The sequence below is a fragment of the Panthera tigris genome, chromosome C2 (genome assembly GCF_018350195.1).
Source record: "Panthera tigris isolate Pti1 chromosome C2, P.tigris_Pti1_mat1.1, whole genome shotgun sequence".
NCBI classification, from domain to species: Eukaryota; Metazoa; Chordata; class Mammalia; order Carnivora; family Felidae; genus Panthera; species Panthera tigris.
The window spans coordinates 68,141,266-68,164,984 of record NC_056668.1 but is presented as its reverse complement, the minus strand read 5'-3'; the positions used below and the strand labels follow the sequence as shown (position 1 = coordinate 68,164,984).

Sequence of the window (23,719 nt, the reverse complement as noted above, 5' to 3'; positions counted from 1 at the left end):
CTGGTGAGATGATCTTAAAATAGGAACATTAATCTGTCTGGGATGCTTAGGCCAGTTCTTCAAGGCCTTCAGAGGCATGGAAGGTCAACACTAAACATTTCTAAATTTAATAATTCTAAGACTTTAACTTCTTTTTTCTTAATGCTTTACTTTTTAAATGATCTTTTTTTCTGATTATAAAAGCATATGTTCACTGTACAGAATTTAGAAAATGGACTGTTACAAAGAAGAAATTCATACATCCTGTAATACCAGAACTCTGGGAGGATTACCACTAACCGTTCCATGTACTTCCTTCCAATCTTTTCTGCACAAAAATATATGTACGTTTAAAAAAACTGAATCATGCTTTTATGTATTGCTTTTTAGTACTACACATTATATCACAAACACTTTCTCAAAATACTAAATATTCCTCAACCACATGATTTGTAGCAATTATATAACCTTTCACTGTGGGGGTATACCATTAATTTAATGATCCTACAGTTGGATATTATTTTTCCCTCAATTTACAGTATCACTTTATAGCTCTCTTAATTGCCTTTGGAACACTTAAGAGCATGTTTCTGGAGTCAGTCAGACCTAGGTTCAAATCTTTACTTACTATCTGTATGGCCTTGGACTATTTAGCAAACTTCAATTTCCTTTTTTCAAAAATAAAAGCTGTAGACATTAAATAACATTTACAAAGACATAGAACTGTAACTGGCACACAGTAGGTCCTCAAAAAACATTCACCAACTTCTCTCTCCCTGAGGTTCCTGTCTGCATCATTTATCAGGTAATTAGGTTACCTTCTAGTATTTTTTTAAAAAAATATTTTGAGAGAGAGAGCAACAAGTACATGAGGGAGGGGCAGAGAGAGAGGGAGACAAAATCCCAAGCAGGCTCCATGCTGTCAGTGCAGAGCCCAAAGCCAGGCTCGATCTCACAAACCCTAAGATTGTGACCTGAGCCAAAATCAAGACTTGGTCGATTAACTGACTGAGCCACCTAGATGCCCCTTTCTAGTATTGTTTAACCCTGTAGTATACCGGTCTTACCTTCTCAAGTAGACGCAAACCTTTCTTTTCTTTTTAATTGATATATTATTGACATATATAACATTATATTAGTTTCAGGTGCACAATGTAATAATTCTATAGTTGTGTACACTGCAAAATCACCATAATAAATCTAGTTATCATCTGTTACCATACAAAGTTACAAAATTTTTTCTCTTGTGATCAGAACTTTTTAAGATTTACTCTTAGCTATTTTCAATATACAACCCAAAATTGCTGACTGTAATCACCATGTTAACATTATATCTCCATGATTTATTTTATAACTGGAAGGTTGTACTTCTTGACCCCCCTTTATCCATTTTGCCCACCCTCCAATCCTGTCACCTTAACCTCTCTTCAAGGCAGAAAATCAGTCTTACTACTTGCATGAAACTGCACGTAGTAGGAATTCAACAAATGCATTCCAGGTAAAGTTAAGCTTTAAAAAATCTTTATTTTTACTTGCTAAAGAGAAGACTACCTATAAACCTATTCTTCCATTCAATAAATATTCATTAAACACTTATGAGCCAGGCACTGTATTACTACACCCAGGATAGAAGACAAAATTAAGTCCATATGAACTCAAGGAGCCTACTTTCTAATCAAGAAGGCAGGTACATCAACCAACAATTCACACTCAAAGTAAGAACTGATGGGATAAATGCGTGTACAGGATACAAGGGGAGCCCAGTGGAGATAGATCTAATTCTGCCTGGAGTAAAAAAAGGGTCAGAAAAGGTTTGCTCAAGGAAGTAACGCTTAATCTGGGTCTTGATTAAGAATGAACTAGTGGAAAGGTAGACAAAATAGGGAAAGAATTCCAGGCAAAGAGAGTAGCACATACAGTCTCAAGGAAGGAAGAGACTAGGATGACTTCATGTCTTCTCGTTAAGGCAACATTTAAGTGATACCATTCAATAAGGTGGGACTATAGGAGGAAAAGTAGGTTTGAGAACAGAAAACACTGAGTTTGCTTTTAATTTTTAAATAAATTTTTATCTTTATTTTTGAGAGAGAGAGAGAGATAGAGAGATAGACAAGAGCATTAGCATGTGAGAGGCAGAGACAGGGAGACACAGAATCTGAGGCAGGCTCCAGGCTGTCATCACAGAGCCTGACACGGGGCTCAAACCCAGGAACTGTGAGATCATGATGTGAGCCGAAGTCAAACGCTCGACCGACTGAGCCACCCAGGTGCCCCTTACACGGAATTTGTTTTGGACATGCTATTTTGGAGGTGTCAATGTGACAACCAAATAAATATATGTCATAGATATTTAAGTCAGCTTCAGTAAAGGGTTGGATCTAGAGATCTTAGGTTAGTCATCTATTTAGACAGTTGTTAAATGAAAGGCCTATGACAATCAAGTATAAATCTTAATTCTTGATTGGCTCCTAGCTGGAGAGAGAAAAAAAACACTATAAAGATATTTGGAATCAGTTGTAGAAATTTGAATATGAACTTAATAATAGATAATACTGCATTGACCTTAAAAATCTTTGATGTAATAAAGGTATTGTGATCCTAGCCTGTAAGGCATACATACTGAATAATTTTGAAATAAACTATCACAATACCTATAATTTTACTTTCAAATGATTCAGGAAAGAAACAGAAAAAAGGGTAGGTAGGTATACAGGTGGGTGCTAATTGTACTGTTTTTTAAATATTTCTGTAAATTTGAATTCTTCTAAAATAAAATGTGCAGTAGGGGGGAAGGGGGATAGAAAAATTTTTTTAATGCTATGTAACCACTAAAATGAATGTTAACAGATCTCCAAATACTGACATTAAATGATCCCCTACATATCATTAGGTGGAAAAAATGCAATTAAGTATGAAGAATATACTACTGGGGGCGCCTGGGTGGCTCAGTCAGTTAAGCATCTGACTCTTGATTTTGCCTCAGGTCATGATCTCACAGTTCTTGAGTTTGAGCCCTACTTTGGGCTCTGTGCTGACAGCACAGAGTGTGCTTGGGACTCTCTTTCTCTCTGCCCCTCCCCTGCTTACGCTCTCTCAAAATAAATAAAATTAAAAAAAAAAAAAGAGTAGACTGCCATTTGTATTAAAATACTTCGAAAAGAATATTTAAGTAAAATTACAAATACATATGTACTAGCAGATGCAAATAATCTCTTTAGAAGGATAACCCAGTGGTTAATTCTAGGGAAGACAAATGAGTAAAGAATTACTTATTGTGCCAATTACAGGCTCTGAAATTATAGAGTTTGAAACTATAGCCATGTGTACATTTTACTCTATGAGGGTATGTATGTACATGTGCATATGTGTACCTTCTTTCAAAAAGGTCATCATGAAAATATCCAAAGAGAAGGTGTAAAGCTAAGACGACTATAAAGCCAAGGGCAGAATTGGAGAACACCACTATTTAAAGGACAGGTGAAGGAAGAAGTTTACCAAATAACCTGAGGGACAGGAAGACAAAAAAATACAACAGGAGAAAATTGTTTCTTGGAAATAAAGGGATAAGAGAATGTCAAGAATAATGTAAAATAAAACTATTAATAGTGACTTATTTGCTTCTAAATTTTTAAAAATATTTCTGAAAATAAAGTTAGTTTTAAAAAAAATTTTAATGTTTATTTTTATTTTTGAGGAGAGACAGAGTACAAGTGGGGAAGGGGCAGAGAAAGAGGGAGACACAGAATCTGAAACAGGCTCCAGGCTCTGAGCTGTCAGCACAGAGCCCGATGTGGGGCTCGAACCCATGGATCATAAGATCATGACCTGAGCTGAAGTTGGACACTAAAATGACTGAGCCACCCAGGCGCCCCTAAACAGTTACTTTTAAAATGAAAACCTGAACAGCATGTGCGAGGAGACAGGCGCCATAAGACAAAGCCTCAAGAGTGGCTACAATATCTTGCAATCAAAAGGATACTGGTGAGCTTAACGGTCAGTATTTGAAAGAACTGAGGGCAGAAAAGAGATCACAATAGATAAGAGAACAGAGGTAACGAAGTGGGAACAACCAGTCTATTCTTTCAAAAAATTAGAAGGGAACATACATCAAGAGGTTTTTAAAGATCAGCAAGTTACAGCATATTTATGAGCTAAGAGAAAGAGCCAGCAGAGAAAAAGCAAATGGAATGCAGGTGAGGGAATAACAGCTAGCAGTTGGGGAAGGTGGGAGAGAGGTTCAAGAGGGGGCACAGAAGTGTGTGTGAGGGAAGAGACAATAGAGCGATGAAGGCAGGGTGGGGCAGGGAAGGAAGGGGCAGAGGTAAAGTTCGAATAAAAGTTTTATTTATTTATTTTATTTATTTATTTATTTATTTATTTATTTATTTACATAGTCTTGAGGTTTTTGTTCTTGTTTTTTTTTACATTTATCATGCTATGAATTCATAGGGAATGAGCTCCAGCAGCTCAGGCTCCTTTCCACTGGTTCTCACAAAATGTGCATCTCTGGGTGGGGCAGGCTGGTGCTTCAGTTGAACCCAAGTACCTTTCTCCTTGACTTTCTTCTTTTTCTGATCGTTTTCCTTCACACGCTTCAGGAAGCTGTCTCAGGTCTCTGAGTGCTTAACATGCTTAATACTTACAAGAATTCTCTTAGCAAGAATCTTGCCCTTAACTTGTTTGTTTACAACAATGCCAACAGCATGGTGGGTAACACTGTAGACTCTTCCAGTTTTGCCACAGTAACATTTGTGCCACATTCCTTTTTGAAAAGTTCCCATTCCCTTGATATCCACAATATCACCTTTCTTGTAGATTCACATGTATGCTTCCAAAGGAACAACTCCATGTTTTCTAAAAGGCCTACAGAACATATAGCGAGTACCTCTCCTCTTTCCCTTGTGTTGGTCATTTTGGCAAATTACTGAAAGATGGAGGTTCTGGCCAAAAGGTTGAATTAAAAATTTTAAAAATGTCACTTTCACCTTTAGGAGAACGCTAGGATACCAATATATTGCTTTGAAAACTAACAAATAGAGGGTCACTTGGGTGGCTCAGTCGGTTAAGTGTCCAACTTTGGCTCAGGTCATGATTTCACGATTTGTGGTTTCAAGCCCCACTTGGGGCTCTGTGCTGACAGCTTGGAGCCTGGAGCCTGCTCTAGATTCTGTGTCTCCCTCTCTCTCTGCCCCTCCCCCACTTGCTCGTGCGTGCTCTCTCTTTCTCTCTCTCTCAAAAATAAACATTTAAAACAATTTCAAAACTAACAAATGGAAAGAATATTTTTTTAAAGGTGAGGATGAAAAACATAACAGATGAACATATGGGAAGATGGGGGAGAAGAGGAGAGGGAAACAAACTACAGGAGAATTTAAAGAAAAAAAATTTTAATGCTTATTTTTAAGAGAGAGTGTACGTGCACACAAGTGGGGGAGGGGCAGAGACAGAGGAAGACAAAGAATCCAAAGCAGGCTCCAGGCTCCGAGCTGTCAGCACAGAGCCCCACGCAGGGCTTGAACCCACAAACCATGAGATCATGACCTGAGCCAAAGTCGGACACTTAACTGACTGAGCCACCCAGGAACCCTGAGACTCTTAACTATTGGGGGATGGGCTAAGTGAGTGATGGGTATTAAAGAGGGCACTTGTTGTGATGAGCACTGGGTGTTGTATATAAGTGTGCATTACTGAATTCTACTTCTGAAACCAATATTGTACTGTATATTTTAACTAAAAGTTAAATAAAAATTAAAAAAAATGAAAGGATGAAGAGAGGAACAGAGGCAATATATAATAATCATACAATGTTTTCGGATGATACTATTAAAATGTTTGTAATAATTGGGAAATATTCACTTTTTTTTTTTTTTTTTTTCAACATTTATTTATTTTTGGGACAGAGAGAGACAGAGCATGAACGGGGGAGGGGCAGAGAGAGAGGGAGACACAGAATCGGAAAAAGGCTCCAGGCTCTGAGCCATCAGCCCAGAGCCTGACGCGGGGCTCGCACTCACGGACCGCGAGATCGTGACCTGGCTGAAGTCGGACGCCCAACCGACTGCACCACCCAGGCGCCCCTCACTTTTTAATCTTAAGTGGAAAAAAGGGCACAAACATACAATGGATATGACATACATACAGGTACATATGTATGTATATGCATATATATAAAAATAGAGAAAATTTGGAGATGATTTTTATTTTCTTTATACATTTTTCCCTCAACTCTTTAATAATGAACATAGAATCAGGAAATATACTTTTATTTCTTTGAAAACAAGCAAGCACTGCATCTTAGCATAGATAGTATGCTACTAAATAAATCAAAACCTTCTGAATTTTAATTAGGTATTAACAAATCTATGGGAAATAAAGAACTTAAGGAATAAAAGAAAATTGATTACTTCTGCTTCGTAGTAGGCATTACTAACAATTTCAGAATCAGAGAGTCTTAGAACGTTAGTACTGAAGTGGTCCTTGAGCCTATGTAATTTAATACCTGCATCTTACAAAATAGGAAAATGAGATCCAAGAAGGTAAATAACTCATCTAAGGTCACTAAGTTAGTTACTGGCACATGGGACCCCGGTATCCTGAATTCCAGGCCAGCATTTTTACTGCTGTATCAGAATGCTCAATTTTTCTCTAATGCACCACATGAAAATTACTTCTAGACTGACACCAGCCTAATTAATATCACTGTCTCAAGGTGGCTCCTTAAAGGAACACAGACAACATAAACCTGATGTGATAAAAGATTATACATTCGCGAGGTGCCAATTCACAATAAACCCATTAACATCTCTAAACTCAGAACAAAGTTAGGAAATGGGTGAAAATAATCTAATTTACACATTACTATGAACACCAAATCAAAATTTCCAACTTAATATAAAACTCTACTCATCCTACACCTCCCCAGTTTGAACTTACATTCTAAAGAAATGCTTCAGTGCTATATATTTTAATAAATTCCTTGTTATTACCCTAAGAAGCAGTTATTCATTAAGAAGAAACAAACTTGTGCCAAATCTTCAAACGATGTTAAAAATACACAGGCATGTTGATTCATGTAGGTTCTCAAATTTAAATGTGCCTTAGGCAACAACTTACATACTAGAAGATAAATGTGGCAATCATTTTTAGCATTCAAAAAGAGTAGTTAAAATTCGTGGTCTTAAAAAGGTAAACTTTAAAATCAATGTACTCACACTCAGGAAATACATTACATATTTTCAGCTAAATCTATAAATATCCCTAAATAAATCCTTGGCTCTTAGATTAAGTATTAAAGAAATGTTGAGACCACTTAATCTGTGTACTGCCTTTCTGCCTCCTCTGTGACCACCATGATTTGAGTAACTCTACTACAGGTAACTTCAAAACAGGGAAGTTTAAGTCCCAAGTCCTAGAATTTACATTCAAGGCTACACAGCAACCATCTCAAAAAGTTCTACTTTTACTGACCAAAAATTATCTACATTGACTCTAGAGATTATTTCTAACACAAAATACAAAGACGAACCACAGAGAAGGTTGACAGAAGGCTTAAGTTCAATGGCTTTTGTGAGAATAAAAAGGACCTTTTATCCAAGTCACAAAAATAGACTCCAAGGAGGGAAAATTAAAAGCAAAAGACCTCACGTTCCCAATTCTGTATATATTTTCTTTCCAGTTGATCTGGGCTATAAAGGATGTACTTGTGGAAATTAATCTAGTTTGTACCCCTAATCCTACCCTGCTTAAAACTAAAGTTATCAATGCCCTCTGCATTCTGACATTTCATTCTCTCCTTCTGTTTGCCTGTTGTCCATTCCACCTTTCAGGATACAGAATCCTCAGAAGGCAGATACATCCAACGTTCCATTGTGCTCCTTCATTATTCTTATAACAAGACATGGGAAAATAATGCCAAGCATCACTTACCAGAACATTTTCCTCTATATTGATATAAGATCCCCAATAATTGGAACACAAGCAATCTCTACTTTTGGTCCAATGAATTTCCAAAAGCAGTGTCTGATTTATGTGAGATCAGAATTTGCTAGAAAATCCTTTTAAACTACTTATGAGTGACAAACTACCATGAACTACCTCACAACTCTGCATTCTGTTTCCTTGTTCTTTTCTCTGAGCATCCCTGTTTTAGAAACCTCAATTATTGATAAGTGTATGTGGAGTACATCAGGTGTCTATGGCAGAACAAAGATTTAAAACATTCCTAAAAGAACAAAATAACCAGGTGTCCACACTTTCTAGGCAGCTAAAAATCCCATATGGACCAATTTAAAGTTCCTTATATCAGGTAAGAAGGAAACATTGTTTGGAATAAATTTAGTCTAGGACAACAATGGAAAAGGAAAGAATTCCATATCATTAGAAAGACACATCTCAAAGATACAAGCATCTACTGAGTCCCCAAATTATAAAATGATGTGGTAAAAAAGCTCTCTTTGTCCCTACTTGTAATTTATCCCATGCTTCCTCACACTCCAGCATCACAGTCTTAAGGAACTGTTTAAGACAAACAACTTGAAGCTTCTAGGCAAACTGTGGATTCGTAGAGGCAGTAAGAAACTATAAAAACCCAGGGAAAATGCTCAGGCTCCTTTTAACCCCCATAAAAATAGTTGCCTTTACTCTACTGAAATGTTACTTGAAAATCCTATTAAGTTGGGTTAACAGAAGTTGTCTTTTTGGGGGGGCACCTGGGTAGCTCAGTCGGTTAAGCATCTGACTCAGTTTTGGCTCAGGTCACGATTTCACAGTTCGTGAGATCAAGCCCTGTATCTGGCTCTGTGCTGACAGTGTGGAGCCAGCTAGGGATTCTCTCTCCCTCTCCTCTCTCCCACGCACATGTGTGCACCATCTCTCTCTCTCTAAAAATAAGTAACATTAAAAAAAAAGTTGTTGCCTTTTTTTCAAGTTTAAATAACAGGTGCTAATAAATATTCATTTTGATTACTTAAAATCTGAACAAGTATGGTTCAAAAAGTAAAAATAATATAACGAAAGGTATATATTATGAAGAGTCTCATTCCTACCCTGCTTCCCATCTATCCAGTTCCTACTGCATTTGTAAGTTTATCATTCCAGAGTTTCTTTATACAAAGAAATGCAGATTAAAAGATATTGTTATTTTTCCAGACCATCTTTGGTGGGAGTACTTGGGGCTGAGCTGAGAAGGACTGGTGGGCACAGGATCAGAGGGTCTCTAGCTCTCTCAAAATGGCCACTATTCTGAGGGCACAAAGTTGTACATTTGACCTTAAAACATGAATCACATTCCTGGACACATTCCACTCTGGCTGGGACCCTGACATCCCCTCCCTGCCTGTGTGAAGGACAAGGCTCAGCTCCCTCATGAGAAGAGAAAGCTGATCCACCATTCCCTAAGAGTTAGCTGGGTGCAACAAGCTATACTTTTAACTACTAAGTGGAGCTGTACCTAATGAAAATTAAAGCCCAGAGAATGCTCCTCCCTTTCTGGTCTTTGTTATAATGTTGGTGTGTATGCGTGTGTGTTTAAATTAATAGATTTTTATCTTTAGAAGAGGTTTACAGAAAATTAAGCAGAAAGTGTACTACAAAGAGTTCCCATATACCCGGCTCTTTCCCCTGTTCACCATTTTCTCATTAACATCTTACATTAATGTGGTATATTTGTTATAACTGATGAGCCAACAGCGACACATTATCATTAACTAAAGTCCACAGTTTACATTAGGGTTCACTCTTTGTGTTCTACATTCTTTGGGCTTTGACAAATGTATAATGAAATAATCACCTTTACATTAACATACAGAATAGTTTCACTGCCCTAAAAATCCCATGTCCCAACTGTTCATCCCTTCCTACCTCCCTCTAAACCCCTGGCAACCACTAATCCTTTCACTTACTGTCTCTATAGTTTTGCCTTTCCCAGAATGTCATATAGTTGGAATCATGTAACTATGTAGTTTCCTCAGACTGGCCTCTTTCATTAAGCATCAGGCATTTAAGGCTTAGCCATGTTTTTTGTTTTTTTTTTTTTTAATTTTTAAAAATGTCTTTATTTTGAGAGAGACAGAGACAGAGAACGAACAGGAGAGAGGCAGACTGAAATGGAGACACAGAATCTGAAGCAGGCTCCAGGCTCCAAGCTGTCAGCACAGAGCCCGATGCGGGGCTCACGAACTGTGAGATCATGACCTGAGCCGAAGTTGGATGCTTAACCAACTGAGCCACCCAGGCACCCCAGGTTTAGCCAGGTCTTTTTGCAGCTTAAGAACTTATTTCTTTTTCTCACTGAATAACACTCCATCGTACAGATTGTTTATTCTTTCACCTTTTGAAGGACATCTTAATTGCTTCTGGTTTTTTGAAATTAGGATATAAACATTCATGTGCAGGTTTTTGGTAGATATAAGTTTTCTATTCATTTGGGTAAATATACATAGGAGTATGATTTCTGGATCTTATAGTAAGGCTATGCTTAGCTTTGTGAGAAACAGCCAAATTGTCTTCCAAAATGACTGCCATTTTGCACTACCACCAGCAACGAATGAAGACTTCATATTGTTATATATCCTCACTAACATTCGGTACTGCCAGTGTTTTGTTTTGTTTTGCCATTCTAATAGTTTAGTAGTTTCTTATTGTTGTTTTAATTTGCAATTCCTTAGTGACATATGATGTTGGACATCTTTTCATATGCTTTTTTTCCACCTGGGTATCTACTTTGGTGGGGTGCCTGTTCAGTTCTTTTGCCCAATTTTTAATTGCATTGTTTACTTTAAGTTTTAAGAGTTCTTTGTATGTTTTGGATACAAGCCATTTTTCAGATGTGTCCTGCAAACATGTTCTCCTAGCCTGTGGCTTATCTTCTCATTCTCTTAATGTCCTTCACGGGACGAAACTTTTTAAACTTTCATGGGTCATGCTTTTGATGTTGTATATAAAAAGTCATTACCAAACCCAAGGTCATCCAGGTTTTCTCCCAATATCTTTTAAAAGTTTTGTACCTTACATTTAGGTCTGTGATCCATTTTGAGTTAAGTTGTTTAATTCAAGGTGTAAAATCTGTCTCCAGATCTTTTTTTTTTTTTGCATGTGGATGTCTGTTTCAGCACCATTTGTTGAAATATTATTCTTTCTCCACTGAATTGCTTTTGTTCCTTTGTCAAAGATCAGTTGACTATACTTATATGGGTATATTTCTGAGCTATTTTGTTCCATTGATCCATTTGTCTATTGTTTTGCCAACACCACACTGTCTTAATTATTATAGCTTAACAGTAAATCTTGAAGTTGGGTAGTGTCAGTCCTTTGATTTCCTTTTCCTCAGTATTGTGTTGGCTTTTACCTGTCCTTACTAGGATCACTTTGTCAGTATCTACAAAATAACTAGCTGGGATTTTGATTGGGATTGTGCTGAATCTATAGATCAAGTTAGGAAGAACTGACATCTTAACAACGAATCTTCCCACTCATGAACATGGAATGTCACTATAAATGGAATGTCACTCCATTTATTCAGATAATTCAGAAGATTTATTCAGATCTTCTTTGACCTCTTTTATCACAGTTTTATAGTTTTTCTCACACAGGTCTTATATATGTTTTGTCAGATTTATTCTTAAGCGCCTCATTTTGGGGGGGTGCCAATATAAATGTTTTTTAAACATTTTAAATTGTTTTTTAAATTTCAAATTTCAACTGTTCCTTGCTGGTATGTAGGAAAGTAATTGACTTTTATATATTAACTTTGGAACCAATAACTGTGTTATATCATTTATGAATTCTAGGAATTTGTCAGTTCTTCGGGATTGTCTACATAGATAATCAGAACATCTGTGAATAAAGACAGTTGTACTCCTTCTTTCCCAATCTGTATGCCTTCTGTTTTCTTGTCTTACTGCATTAACTAGGTTCCCCAGTACGATGTTGAATAGGAATGGTTAGAGAGGACATCCTTGTCTTGTTCCTGATCTTAGGGACAAAGCATCTAGTTTCTCATCAAGTATGGTGTTAGCTGTAGAGTTTCTGTAGATGTTCTTTATCAAGTTGAGGAAGTTCCCCTTCATACCTAGTTTGTGGTGAGTTCATGAATAGGTATTGGATTTTGTCACACGCTTTTTCTGTATCCAAGACACGATCCTATGATTTTTCTTCTTTAGCCTGTTGATGTGACAGATTACATTAACTGTTGAATGTTGCACCAGCCTTGCATACCTGGAATAAATCCACTCGGCTGTGGTATATGATTCTTTTTATATATCATCGGATTTAATTTGTTAATATCTTGTTGAGGAGTTTTCTGTGTTCATGAGTTACATTGGTCTGTAATGTCTTTTTAAAGTGTAAACAGGCTGAGTAATCTCAGAGCTATCAGCCAGTTACACGTAATAATCCATTTAATCAGATTATTGTTCTTCTGAACCCTAAACAACTGCAATGAGGCAAAGACATTACTGGTCGGAGGGAAAACATGGAATACTTAGGCATCAAGGCAGGCATGAGTCAGCTGTAGCAGCTCAAAAGCATCAAAAGCTGTAGTTTATACTACTTTCCTTAGCTTTGAAGTTAGTAATCAGAAGAGGGAGGAAAGAATCAGGAAACTGAGGGATAAGATACCTAAGTGCCTGAAAGAAGCTATTTTTTAAAATGTTTACTTATTTTGAGAGAGTGAGAGAAAGAGGCAGAGAGAGGGAGAGACAGAATCCCAAGCAGGCTCCACATTCATTCAACACAGAGTCTGACACAGGGCTCGATCCCATGACTGTGACATCATGACCCGGGCCTAAATCAAGAGTCGAATGCGTGACTGAGCCACCCAGGCACCCCAGAAATTACTTTCTTTAATAGGTTTTGTGAGATACAACAACCTTGCCTGACTTTTAAAAGTAAGGAGGATCTAAGGTCCAGGTTTCACACTTGTACACTGCCTTCTGAGTCAGGGATGGTACGGCTCTATAGCACAAAAACTTCTCTACCCAGATCTGCCTCCTCCCCTTACTAATTTGCTACTTTCAAACAACCTGAGAATTTTTTTTTAACCACAGAAAACCATCTTCACAAGTTTTGCCAACTCTAAATACTAATTATACCACTATTTACTTAATAAAATGCATAAAATTGGCATTTTATTAAAATTAACTTATTTTAAAAAGAAAATCTTAGGGGTGCCTAGGTGGCTCAGTCAGTTGAGCATCTGACTTCAGCTCAGGTCATGATCTTACAATTTGAGGGTTTGAACCCCACGTTGGGCTTTGCACTAACAGGGGGCAGACTGCTTCGGATCCTCTGTCTCCCTATCTCTGCCCCTCCTCCCCCCAAAATAAACAAACATAAAAAAATTTTATATCTCTATCATTAACAGATACTATCTCTTACCAAATACAGTTATTATACATTAATATACATTAAATATATAACTCTTAAAATTAAAAACATTCATCCCTCTACCACCTAAAGTCATCTACTATGCAACCAGTGATAAATGCCCCCCATACTTTGAGAAATACTCATCAAATCCAACCTTCTCTTTCATTTATAAGTAATGAAATTGAAGACGAGAAACCAAAGTGAACTATTCAAGGTCATAGAGCTAATCAGGAGCTGAACTGGAACCAACACTCTCTTTGCTCCACAAACAAAAACTAACTCTTCACACACCCACACTACTGTTCTTTCCACTACAACAAGTTTAAAAAAAAAAAAAGGTGGGGAGGGGGGGAAGGGAGAGAATATCCTATTTATTAACTTTTTCAGTCAGTGGTCTCCAAATTGCCTTTGTTTCTTTTTGGCAGGCTGTCTAACTGGCTCAAAATTGAACTCCTTCTGGAATAAAGCTGACCTGGCTAGGGAACAGGGGCAGGAACACCAAGGGACACTGTGCCTGAAAGGGAAGAGGGGCTTTACCTGAGGGCTCGGGATATTTGAAAGAAGAATTAAAAAGTCATGAGACACTCCTCCTCCCCACCCAAGGGACAGCTCAGCTGCCTGAAACTTGTGATGTGCTCTGCTACTGGCTTCAAAGAGCTGACGACATTCAGAGGGTACTCAGAATGGTACTCTGTGAGTGTTCCCCAAACAAAACAAGCAATTTTGAAAAAGAATATAAGGCATGTTAAGTGGTTTTTTTACAAATGGTATTCTGAGCTTAATGCTGACCAAAAACAGAGAATTTATTTATATGTGCAAGTGTCAAGAAAAAATCTTCAGAGAAAGTGAGCAGAAACAAAGGTAAGGAAAGCTGTCCAGTCTGAAATGTGCTAAACTTTAAGAAAGGAAGTTTCAAAAACTTTATAAAAAGAGAAAAAGTTAGTATATTCTGATAGCCAGAGTCCCTGAGAAAACTCCACTGGAAAACAGAATCGTTGGCAATATTTGAAAAAAAAAAAATAGTGGTTTCTGGTAGCCTCCAATTAAAAAGGAAAAAAAAAAAAGGAGATAACAAGGTAGAAATACATAAAAGTGGGACAAAAACCTGCCCATAAATGCCCTCTTTTTTTTTTCCATTCCTCTCTTTCCACTCAGATCCTTCTAGGTCCAGCTCACCCCTCCTCCACAGTCTTCTCCTATCCTGACTCGCAGTGACTGTTCCTCTTCCAAACTCTATGTACTTGGTAATTATTGATGGACGGCTTTGCCCCCTCCCAATTCAACTCGAGGCTCTGAGACTGCAGTGTTCATGTCACACATACCTTGGTGTCCCCAGAGTATCCACCTACAGTGCCTCCTGCAGAGAAAATTATAAATAAATACATGCTAATTGAGTCAAAGAGGCCAACTAGAAATCATTGTTCTTAGAGGAAGGGGAGACCAGGGCTGGCATAAAGAATACAGAGTTTGAGCATGCAACGTAAATTGTACTAATACCCAAATCAATTCAAATCAACTGAGTAACAAGTAGAAGCAACAGGCACAGTCACCTGAAATTGCAAAATCAGCACAGTACCTGCAAAAGACTTTCTATGGCATGAAAACCTCGAATTAAATTCAGAGCTCCACATAAAAGACTGAGGATAAATGCCACAATTGCTGACAAAGTTGCTGGTTCTAGTCGCTGGTGAGCTGGAAAATAAAAGAAATGGTTAGAAATGAACACCACTATCTCATGTCAGCACCTAAACTTCTGTAAAATGAAATTCTTTGCTAAATATTTAAATTTAAGGGTCAAATACGGATTAATCTTCATAAAGTTATTTATTAATATGTTAGTAATTATTTTTTAATGCAAAATATCTTGGCAACATGACAGCTTCGTTGCCCCAAACTCAAGTTCATTAAGTTCTTTTTCTCTAAATGTTAACAAAGACATCTAACTCGCACTTGGGGTATATGGTGCTAAGGAGGGCTCACATCTGGCAGTAAATCATGCAAAAAAAAACCTTACTGCCTAAATAGGTCTACCACTTGGAAGTAATTGCAAATATTTGCAAAGGTGACTTTCCTTGAGAAATCATTGCATAATTCCTCTTTTACTGAAAATGCTTAGATAACATTTTTAAGGACAAACATAGCTTGCTTTTTTAAAGCCAAGCTCTCCATTATTTGGGTTCCAGGTCTAAAAATACCATGGGATATATGTGAAACCTCCTATATAATCACCAATCTGAACTTCACAATAGAATAGAAGTTCATGATCTCTGAGGAGCACCTGAAGACCATGACAAATGTTAAAGCACTAGCTAAAAAAGAAAGTGACCAGTTTATCTCAACAAATGCATTCCCTTATCTGTCAGGGCTTCAGCAGGGTAAGACATTTAGTTATACCATAATTTCCCTTTATCCTCATCTTGGGCTTAACAAAATTAACAACAGAGTCTAAATGAAAATACAAAACTAAATACACAATCATCTAGACCTCAAAAAGGAGAGAGAGAAAGAGAAAAGACAGCAGAACTACAGTTAGATCATTTTATTTAAATCAATGAAGTGTAAAAGCGCTGACAATGAAGTTAATGAGGTGGAACATTAATATCAGGAAAGGCTTAAATCTTTGCAACTTATATTCAGCCCTTATAGCAGAAAAGTTTCCCTAAACAGTTCATTGAAACATAAAACCCCAAATATCACAAAAAGTATTTATTCCTCAAGTTCAGCAGAAAATGCTAATATGGGATAACATTTTCTTAAGTTTCTTCTGTGCCCAAGCTGATTGCTTGGTCTCTTAATCAGTTTCTTTGAGATTTTAATATGTAAACAAAAAAAATTCAATGTCTTTGTAAAGTATTAAGACTAAGTTGTATATCAGTAGAGAAAAAAAAGTCACAATTTAAAATCTATGCAACTTGGGGTGCCTGGGTGACTCAGTCAGTTAAACGTCCGATTTCAGCTCAGGTCATGATCTTGTGGTCTATGGGTTTGAACTCCACATCGGGCTCTGTGCTGACAGCTCAGAGCCTGGAGCCTGCTTTGGATTCTATGTCTCCATCTCTCTCTGCCCCTCTGTCTTCCCCTTCCTTGCTCACTCACTCTTTCTCTCAAAAATAAACATTAAAAAAAAATTTTTTTAAATCTATGCAACTGGTCTACCAATTAGTCATGTTTTGTACTCTGTTCATCCCTCCCCACACCTTCTCAGTAGTAAGGAAAAACTGGCCTCTAATAAGAAAAGAAATCCTTAATATGAGCCTTAAGCATAAAACCAGACAACTGAACAGATTACATAAATCACACTTCTAAAATATACAAGCTTAGAAATCCAGGGAAGATGGCGGCACAGGAGGACGCTGGGCTCACCTCATCCTGCCGGTCACTTAGATTCCACCCACACCTGCCTAAATAACCCAGAAAACCACCGGAAGACTAGCAGAACAGACTCTCCAGAGCCAAGCATAGACGAGAGGCCCACGGAAGAGGGTAGGAAGGGCAGAGAGGCAGTGCGTGCTACACGGACTAGCAGGAGGGAGCCGGTGCAGTGGAGGGGCAGCCAGCCCGCCTGGCAAGGCCAAGCCCCTGAGTCTGGCTTGCAAAAGTGGAGGGGTCGGCCTGCGTGAGTTCTGACAGCCAGTGGGATTTAACATCTGGAATGTTATAAGTCAATAGCTCTGCTCAGAGAGCGGGAGGGCGAGAGGACAGGGGGAGGGACAGGTGTTGAGCCCTGGAAGACAGAGCTCAGCTCGGTGGGGAACAAAGGCGCTGGCCAGCGCCATCTCCCTTTCCCATCCCCCAGCCGAAACCCCAAAGGGAACCAGTTCACTGAACTTGCTTGCACCGCGCAAACACCCAACACTGTGCTTCTGTGGATCCATCCCTCCGACGGGTTGGCCTCCCTCCCGGTGATGCAGGACTACTCCCTCAGGGGACCACCAATAGCAAAGCAAGCTATGCCTGCCCCTTCCGCCCCTGTGCACCTTGCGGATCCACCCTGGCTAATACACCAGATCCCATCAAAGCAGCACCACAAGCCTGGCAGTGTGCAAGTAGCCCAGACAGGGGCCACACCACTCCACAGTGAGTCCTGCCCCTGGGAGAGGGGAAGATAAGGTACACACCAGTCTGACTGTGGCCCCAGCAGTGGGCTGGGGACAAACATCAGGTCTGACTGTGGGCACCACCCCCACCAACACAAGTTACTCCAGACAGCACAGGGGAAGTGTCCCGCAGTTCTGCGCCACTCCAGGGACTATCCAAAATGACAAAATAGAAGAACTCTCCTCAAAAGAAACTCCAGGAAGTAGCAACAGCTAACGAATTGATCAAAAATGATTTAAGCATTAAAATGGAACAAGAATGGGGCGCCTGGGTGGCGCAGTCGGTTAAGCGTCCGACTTCAGCCAGGTCACGATCTCGCGGTCCGTGAGTTCGAGCCCCGCTTCAGGCTCTGGGCTGATGGCTCGGAGCCTGGAGCCTGTTTCCGATTCTGTGTCTCCCTCTCTCTCTGCCCCTCCCCCGTTCATGCTCTGTCTCTCTCTGTCCCAAAAATAAATAAAAAACGTTGAAAAAAAAAAATTAAAAAAAAAAAAAAATAAAATAAAATGGAACAAGAATTTAGAATAATCGTCATAAAACTAATCACTGGGCTTGAAAAAAAGTATAGAGGACAGCAGAGAATCTATTGCAACAGAGATCAAGGGACTAAGAAATAGTCACGAGGAGCTAAAAAATGCTATAAATGAAGTGCAAAATAAAATGGAGGTGACCACCGCTCAGATTGAAGAGGCAGAGGAGAGAATAGGTGAATTAGAAGATAAAATTATGGAAAAAGAGGAAGCTGAGAAAAAGAGAGATAAAAAAAAATCCAGGAGTATGAGGGGAGAATTAGAGAACTAAGTGATGCAATCAAATGCAACAATATCCGTATAATAGGAATTCCAGAAGAGGAAGCGAGAGAGAAAGGGGCTGAAGGTGTACTTGAACAAACCAGAGCTGAGAACTTCCCTGATCTGGGGAAGGAAAAAGGCATTGAAATCCAAGAGGCACAGAGAACTCCCTTCAGACATAACTTGAATCGAGCTTCTGCACGACATATCATAGTGAAACTGGCAAAATATAAGGATAAAGAGAAAATTCTGAAAGCAGCTAGGGATAAACACACTCTAACATATAAAGGGAGACCAATAAGACTAGTGACAGACCTATCTATGGAAACTTGGCAGGCCAGAAAGGAATGGCAGGAAATCTTCAATGTGATGAACAGAAAAAATATGCAGCCGAGAATCCTTTATCCAGCAAGTCTGTCATTCAGAATAGAAGGAGAGATAAAGGTCTTCCCAAACAAACAAAAACTGAAGGAATTCATCACCACTAAAGCAGCCCTACAAAGAGATCCTAAGGGGGATTCTGTGAGTGAACTGTTGCAAGGACCACAAAGTACCAGAGACATCACTACAAGCATGAAATCTACAGACATCACAATGACTCTAAACCCGTATCTTTCTATAATAACACTGAATGTAAATTGACTAAATGCTCCAATCAAAAGACATAGGGTAACAGAATGGATAAAAAAACAAGACCCATCTACTTGCTGTCTACAAGAGACTCATTTTAGACCTGAGGACACCTTCAGATTGAAAGTGAGGGGATGGAGATCTATCTATCATGCTACTGGAAGTCAAAAGAAAGCTGGAGTAGCCATTCTTACATCAGACAAACTAGACTTCAAATTAAAGGCTGTAACAAGAGATGAAGAAGGGCATCATATAATAATCATAGGGTCTATCCATCAGGAAGAGCTAACAATTATAAATGTCTATGCGCTGAATACGGGAGCCCCCAAATATATAAAACAATTAATCACAAACATAAGCAACCTTATTGATAAGAATGTGGTAATTGCAGGGGACCTTAGTACTCCACTTACAACAATGGATAGATCATCTAGACACAGGATCAATAAAGAAACAAGGGCCCTGAATGATACATTGGATCAGATAGACTTGACAGATATATTTAGAACTCCGCATCCCAAAGCAACAGAATATACTTTCTTCTCGAGTGCACATGGAACATTCTCCAACATAGATCACATACTGGGTCCCAAAACAGCCCTTCATAAGTATACAAGAATTGAGATCATACCATGCATACTTTCAGACCACAATGCTATGAACACCCTACTAAAGAATGAATGGGTCAACCAGGCAATTAGAGAAGAAATTTAAAAATATACGGAAACAAATGAAAATGAAAATACAACAATCCAAATGCATTGGGATGCAGCGAAGGCAGTCCTGAGAGGAAAAGACATTGCAATCCAGGCCTATCTCAGGAAACAAGAAAAATCCCAAATATAAAATCTTACAGCACACCTAAAGGAAACAGAAGCAGGACAGCAAAGACACCCCAAACCCAGCAGAAGAAGAGAAATAATAAAGATCAGAGCAGAAATAAACAATATAGAATAAAAAAAAAAAACACTGTAGAGCAGATCAATGAAACCAAGAGGTGTTTTTTTTGAAAAAATAAACAAAATTGATAAACCTCTAGCCATGCTTCTTAAAAAGAAAAGGGAGATGACCCAAATGGATAAAATCATGAATGAAAATGGAATTATTACAACCAATCCCTCAGAAATACAAGCAATTATCAGGGAATACTATGAAAAATTGTATGCCAACAAACTGGACAACCTGGAAGAAATGGACAAATTCCTAAGCACCTACACACTTCCAAAACTCAAACAGGAAGAAATAGAAAGCTGGAACAGACCCATAACCAGCAAAGAAATTGAATCAGTTATCAAAAATCTCCCAACAAATAAGAGTCCAGGACCAGATGGCTTCCCTGGGGAATTCTACCAGACATTTAAAGCAGAGATAATACCTATCCTTCTCAAGCTATTCCAAAAAATAGAAAGGGAAGGAAAACTTCCAGACTCATTCTATGAAGCATTACTTTCATTCCTAAACCAGACAGAGACCCAGCAAAAAAAGAGAAGCACAGGCCAATATCCCTGATGAATATGGATGAAAAAATTCTCAATAAGATACTAGCAAATCAAATTCAACAGCATATAAAAAGAATTATTCACCATGATCAAGTGGGATTCATTCCTTGGCTGCAGGGCTGATTCAACATTCACAAATCAATCAATGTGATACATCACATTAATAAAAGAAAAGATAAGAACCATATGATCCTGTCAATTGATGCAGAAAAAGCATTTGACAAAATTCAGCATCTTTCTTAATAAAAACCCTTGAGAAAGTCGGGATAGAAGGAACATACTTAAACATCAAAAAAGCCATTTATGAAAAGCCCACAGCTAATATCATCTTCATTGGGGAAAAACTGAGAGCTTTCTCCCTGAGATCAGGAACACGACAGGGATGGATGTCCTCTTTCACCACGGTTGTTTAACATAGTGTTGAAGTGCTAGCATCAGCAATTAGACAACAAAAGGAAATCAAAGGCATCAAAATTGGCAATGATGAAGTCAAGCTTTCACTTTTTGCAGATGACATGATATTATACATGGAAAACCCGATAGACTCCACCAAAAGTCTCTTAGAACTGATACATGAATTCAGCAAAGTTGCAGGATACAAAATCAATGTACAGAAATCAGTTGCATTCTTATACACTAATAATGAAACAACAGAAAGACAAATAAGAAACTGATCCCATTCACAATTGCACCAAACATAAAATACCTAGGAATAAACCTAACCAAAGATGTAAAAGATCTGTATGCTGAAAACTATAGAAAGCTTATGAAGGAAACTGAAGAAGATATGAAGAAATGGAAAAATATTCCATGCTCATGGATTGGAAGAATAAATAACTGTTAAAATGTCAATACTACCCAAAGGTATCTACACATTCAATGCAATCCCAATCAAAATTGCACCAGCATTCTTCTTGAAGCTAGAACAAGCAATCCTAAAATTTTTATGGAACCACAAAAGACCCCGAATAGCCAAAGTAATTTTGAAGAAGACCAAAATGGGAGGCATCACAATCCCAGACTTTAGCCTCTACTACAAAGCTGTCATCATCAAGACAGCATGGTATTGGCACAAAAACAGACACACAGACCACTGGAATAGAATAGAAACCCCAGAACTAGACCCACAAACGTATGGCCAACTAATCTTTGGCAAAGCAGGAAAGAATATCCAATGGAAAAAAGACAGTCTCTTTAACAAATGGTGCTGGGAGAACTGGACAGCAACACGCAGAAGATTGAAACTAGACCACTTTCTTACACCATTCACAAAAATAAACTCAAAATGGATAAAGGACCTGAATGTGAGACAGGAAACCATCAAAACCCTAGAGGAGAAAGCAGGAAAAGACCTCTCTGACCTCAGCCGTAGCAATTTGTTACTGGACACATCCCCAAAGGCAAGGGAATTAAAGCAAAAATGACCTATTGGGACCTCATGCAGATAAAAAGCTTCTGCACAGCAAAGGAAACAACCAACAAAACTAAAAGGCAACCAACGGAATGGGAAAAGATATTTGCAAATGACATATCGGACAAAGGGCTAGTATCCAAAATCTATAAAGAGCTCACCAAACTCCACACCCGAAAAACAAATAATCCAGTGAAGAAATGGGCAGAAAACATGAATAGACACTTCTCTAAAGAAGACATCCAGATGGCCAACAGGCACATGAAAAGATGCTCAACATCGCTCCTCATTAGGGAAATACAAATCAAAACCACACTCAGATATCACCTCATGCCAATCAGAGTGGCTAAAGTGAACAAATCAGGAGACTATAGATGCTGGTGAAGATGTGGAGAAATGGGAACCCTCTTGCACTGTTGGTGGGAATGCAAACTGGTGTAGCCCCTCTGCAAAACAGTGTGGAGGTTCCTCAAAAAATTAAAAATAGACCTACCCTATGATCCAGCAATAGCACTGCTAGGAATTTACCCAAGGGATACAGGAGTGCTGATGCACAGAGGCACTTGTACCCCAATGTTTATAGCAGCACTTTCAACAATGGCCAAATTATGGAAAGAGCCTAAATGTCCATCAACTGATGAATGGATAAAGAAATTGTGATTTATATACACAATGGAATACTACGTGGCAATGAGAAAGAATGAAATATGGCCTTTTGTAGGAACGTGGATGGAACTGGAGAGTGTTATGCTAAGGGCAATAAGTCATACGGAGAAAGACAGATACCATATGGTTTCACTCTTATGTGGATCCTGAGAAACTAACTTAACAGAAGACCATGGGGGAGGGGAAGGAAAAAAAAAAGGTTAGAGAGGGAGGAAGCAAAACATAAGAGACTCTTAAAAACGGAGAATAAACTGAGGGTTGATGGGGGGTGGGAGGGAGGGGAGGGTGGGTGATGGGTATTGAGGAGGGCACCTGTTGGGATGAGCACTGGGTATTGAATGGAAACCAATTTGACAATAAATTTCATATTTAAAAAAAATAAAATAAATAAAATATACAAGCTTGCCTTACAAAAAAAAACCCAAATAATATGCTGTACTATAATTTAAAAATCTCAGCTATTTATGGTTAGGTACAGAAGGGCCATTCTTGAATGGAAAAATATTAACATTTTAATATGTTGATCGGTATCTATTTAAGAAATAAATAATATGACTAGATAAATATTAAGTTTCTACTATTTGTCTCTTGGCCTTGGAACCTCTCTTTATATTAATAGCATACAATTTATTATTTACTATTAAAATTATTTAAAAATGACCAGAAATATTTTTAAAAGCATGAAAACAAATGACAAGCCTCTTTTTAAAAGGACAAGGCATGTATTATGCTGAAGGATAGACTGGAGCTATGCCAAATCACTGTGGGAAAGAAATTCTCTAGTAGAGATTCACCCACTCCCACCCCTTCCCCACCAGGACCTGTGGGCATGGTTACCAAGAAAAAATTTCAACAACATACCACATGAGGGTGACAATCCTTAAGGACAATTTCTCATGTTAACAAACTGAACAAGATACTTAATCACATTTTAATGTATTTATTATATGATATATGCTATTTTCTATTTCAGTAAAATAAATTTTAGATTTGTTATTATGCATAAATGCTTACTTCACACTTCAATTTGGCACTATGATAGGCACTACTAGGTACAGAGTGGATTTGGAACAATGAGAGGCAATGTAGAAAAAAAAAACATGTTGCTGAATCCAAAGCAGTGTCACCTGGTCAGTTTTTGTTCTGTTTTTGCTATTATTGTCTTCTGCTACAATGTCTTTTCTTTAGTCAGTCTCCTGGAGCCCAATATGGCATTTTCAAGACAAAATTAAATTTTTCATGAAGCAATGATTAATGAAGAGTTTACAAAAGTTCCTAAAGAA

The 23,719-nt window shown here is 38.2% G+C and overlaps 1 protein-coding gene and 1 pseudogene across 8 annotated transcripts in view; both read right to left on the bottom strand.

The window, feature by feature from the left end:
* The window catches only part of SEC22A (SEC22 homolog A, vesicle trafficking protein), an 84,858-nt gene that overhangs the window by 21,013 nt on the left and 40,126 nt on the right, over positions 1 to 23,719 (bottom strand). For all 8 annotated transcript variants that reach the window (XR_006222019.1, XM_007098302.3, XM_042998283.1 and 5 more), the window contains one exon: positions 14,921 to 15,036. Coding sequence is in view for 7 of the 8 variants with exons in the window: in XM_007098302.3 (XP_007098364.2) it covers positions 14,921 to 15,036 (116 nt within the window). In the remaining variant the exon portion in view is untranslated. The remainder of the gene's footprint in view (positions 1 to 14,920; positions 15,037 to 23,719) is intronic.
* On the bottom strand, positions 4,387 to 7,913 carry LOC122230581 (annotated as a pseudogene).